At 36.3% G+C, this 2,941-nt stretch overlaps 1 protein-coding gene across 2 annotated transcripts; it reads right to left on the reverse strand.

Annotated features, from left to right (window-relative positions):
* Nucleotides 1–623: 623 nt before the first annotated feature.
* Nucleotides 624–2,243, reverse strand: LOC18099228 (GATA transcription factor 5). 2 transcript variants are annotated; one of them, XM_006383080.3, is made up of 3 exons: nt 2,118–2,243; nt 1,648–1,975; nt 624–1,551 (listed from the first exon to the last, which is right to left on the reverse strand). In XM_006383080.3, exons 2-3 carry the CDS (start codon nt 1,957–1,959, stop codon nt 862–864), a joined length of 1,002 nt encoding a protein of 333 aa, XP_006383142.1. In that variant the 5' UTR covers nt 1,960–1,975; nt 2,118–2,243; the 3' UTR covers nt 624–861. The 2 variants fall into 2 exon arrangements, with proteins under 2 accessions (XP_006383142.1, XP_052308816.1); XM_052452856.1 differs by having other exon boundaries at nt 1,648–2,226.
* Nucleotides 2,244–2,941: the final 698 nt, after the last annotated feature.

The following is a 2,941-nucleotide window of genomic DNA, read 5'->3' on the forward strand; positions in this document are numbered from 1 at the left end:
AGAAATTCAGGTGCAAGAAAACAAGATTATCATCACCTTTGAAAAGATTCAAGGAGCAATGGAGGGAAACAGTTGCCATCATCACCTTTGAAAAGATTCAAGGAGCAACGGAGGGAAGCAGCGAGAGGGCTAATTTAAAACTTTAAATGCCCGACCTCAGCCTTTATGCGTTGGCCCAAATGCCCCATTTTTACAAACAAGGTGTGGTCCATAACAGCAGCATCAAAATGCATATATACGGAGTATATGGGAAAGAAAAAATATGCATCAAAGCTGACAAATAATACTTACTCTCTCAAGAATATATCTGAACCCACAGATTCCCCTTCTCAAGGGCAAGGATTTCACTAACTGCGTATATCTCACGCTATATATATATATATACATATATTTTACATTTTCCCTATTCACTGGACATGGGACACCACCATCTTGCTTCATACTGCTCTTGCTTTCCACCGGCCATCAGAAGAAAAATATTTAAGGTGAACGGTTTCCACTTTCCACCCCCCTCCCTCATGAAGACTATCTTCCTTGTAAACGGAAAACATCCGGCGTGACCTTAAACGAATGAATAAAAAATATATATATAAATAAAACTCCCATCATTAGGTCAGGTGAACTGAAAAAATAAAAAGTGAAAAGTAAATTGTGAGAAATTAATAACATAGAGCACAGTATTAACTATTAAGATTAAAATCCTCGCTAATTCAGTTACAAATACAACCTAGTAAACCTACCTCGCCCACCCTGAGAAGAAAAAATGTGCACTAGTAAAACCGAACCTAATTAGAAACCGGGTTCAATTCCCTATCCTCTCTTCCCCAGATACCCGGTCTTTCTCTAGACTATAGTTCTAATCTATACACAACTCGGAACCACGGGTTGAACCAGACCTGGTTCCGTCTGGCCCAAAATCTCCTTTTTCCTTCGCATTTCAAGCACCTTGCGATGATGATTCGAGTGCAACTCCTTCGAAAAAGTTGGGCTACAAGCCGGTCTGTACTCGGGCAGTAACCGACCGGACTTGTATCGAACCCCACAAGCATTACAAAGGGTTTTGGAACCATTTGGACCGGCTCTCCATTGTGGCGTCTTTTGAATCCCACAATGGCTGCACCTCCTTGACGAGTGGGAACCACCACCACCACCGCTTGCCGCCGCATGAAAAGATGGTTTTTTCTTCATCCTCTTAACTACCGGTTTCTCAAACCAAAGCGGTTCAGCATTCAAAAGGGGTTTGGTGTGAATTAACCAAGGACTTGAAGGGCTTGAAGAGGATGTTGAAGAGGAAGAACTTGTTGATGATTCTGTTAAAGTAGGAGACCCCAGTGGCCAGACTCTGACACCAGTTCTTGTTCTCTTGCTTCTAGCCTTGGCCGGAACCGGGGTCTTGAAACAAGGCTCTGTTAGGACCGACTTCTCCTGTTCAGCAAAATTCTCCTTTTCCGGCTCCGGCGGCGAAACAATTGCCGGAAACGGTGCAGCATATTCCGAGTTGGAATCCTCCACAAAATGTGACAACCATTCAAGACTTGCTAAATCATCCGTCTGAAAAAAAAAAAAAATGGCACCTTTTTAGAGGAGAAAACTACCAATAAATTAATTATTCGAAGAAAGAGAAAATGAAGAGAGGAGGACACTGACCGGCACACAAAGTTCACTTGTAGGACCAGAAACAAAGTCTTCCTTGACAGCAAAATAAGGACTCCTGTCGTTATTTTTGTCTTCTTTGAGGGTTTCTTGTTTATGAGAAACAGAGACAACACAAGGATTTTCTTCATCTTCAATGAAGCCGTTTTCATTAGAAAAGTCTAAGAGTTCGTCAACAGAAAAATCATCGGAGGACATGCCGTTCGTAACATTAACTGGCCAAAAATCATCTAGCACTTGTGGGCTAAATTTCACGGCCATTTCTTTTCTAAAACTGGTCTTCAAAGCGCCTTCAACACGTTCCATTTCTTGTTTCCTGAACCTAAAAAAAAAAGAAAGAAAGAAAGAAGACACACAAAACAAAACCCAGAAATTTAAAAACTTGATAGCAAAAACAGGACAGAGGAGAGGAAAGGAGACATAAAGGGGGTTTATTTATACTTGACACGTGTTAAAGGGTATACCTGAAAAGAAGAAGATAAGAGAAGGAGAGAAATGAGAGAGGGAGCTGTGGATTTTGGAGAGAAGAATTGAAAGAACCAAAAAAAAAGAAAGATGGTGAGTTTGGTTAAAGCAATGAATGACAGATGAAGATCTTATGTGGCATTGCGTTGTATTTTTAAAATGTATATATTTTAAATTTTAAATTATTTTTTTAATAATTTTAAATTATTTTCTGATATTAAAAATATTTTTTAAAATATATATATATATATATATATATATATATATATTATTCATTAAAAAAAACACTTTCAAACAGCCTAATAATAAGTGCCAGTTTCTTTCTTCTTCTTTTTAAATGTTTTTTTTATCTCTGTTTTCACGTGTGTGCATGTGTGCATATACACCCCTATTTTTACTGTTTTTTATATCTATCTATTTATTTAATTATCTGAATAAAATTTATTTATTTTATGCGTTTGCAGTTTAAAAATAACATCCTTCTGTTACTTTATTGGTCTAGATGATGTTGTCCGGCCCATCAAACGGACGACCTAGGAAACCGCCACCTTATGTTTTTTCTTTTCTTTCTTTTTACTCTTCTTGTTTTTGGTTAGATTTTTTCATGTCGTTTAATGTTTGGAAGTATTGGAAAAGATATTTTTTAAAGTGTTTTTTTATTTAGATATATATTAAAATAATATTTTTTTTATTTTTTTTTAAATTAATTTTTTATATAAATATATCAAAACAATTCAAAATATTAATTAAAAAAAATTAAATTTTCCAGAACATTTAAACCACATTTCCAAAAACACCCTTGTAAATTATTCATAACGCCTAC

The sequence above is a fragment of the Populus trichocarpa genome, chromosome 5 (assembly GCF_000002775.5).
Source record: "Populus trichocarpa isolate Nisqually-1 chromosome 5, P.trichocarpa_v4.1, whole genome shotgun sequence".
NCBI lineage: Eukaryota > Viridiplantae > Streptophyta > Magnoliopsida > Malpighiales > Salicaceae > Populus > Populus trichocarpa.

Excerpts from the sequence above, each read along its gene's own strand:
- LOC18099228 (XM_006383080.3), bottom strand. The coding sequence starts at position 1,959 with ATGGAACGTGTTGAAGGCGCTTTGAAGACCAGTTTTAGAAAAGAAATG. Across the intron at positions 1,552-1,647 it reads CAAGTGAACTTTGTGTGCCG|ACGGATGATTTAGCAAGTCT; the intron begins GTCAGTGTCCTC and ends TTTTTTTTTCAG.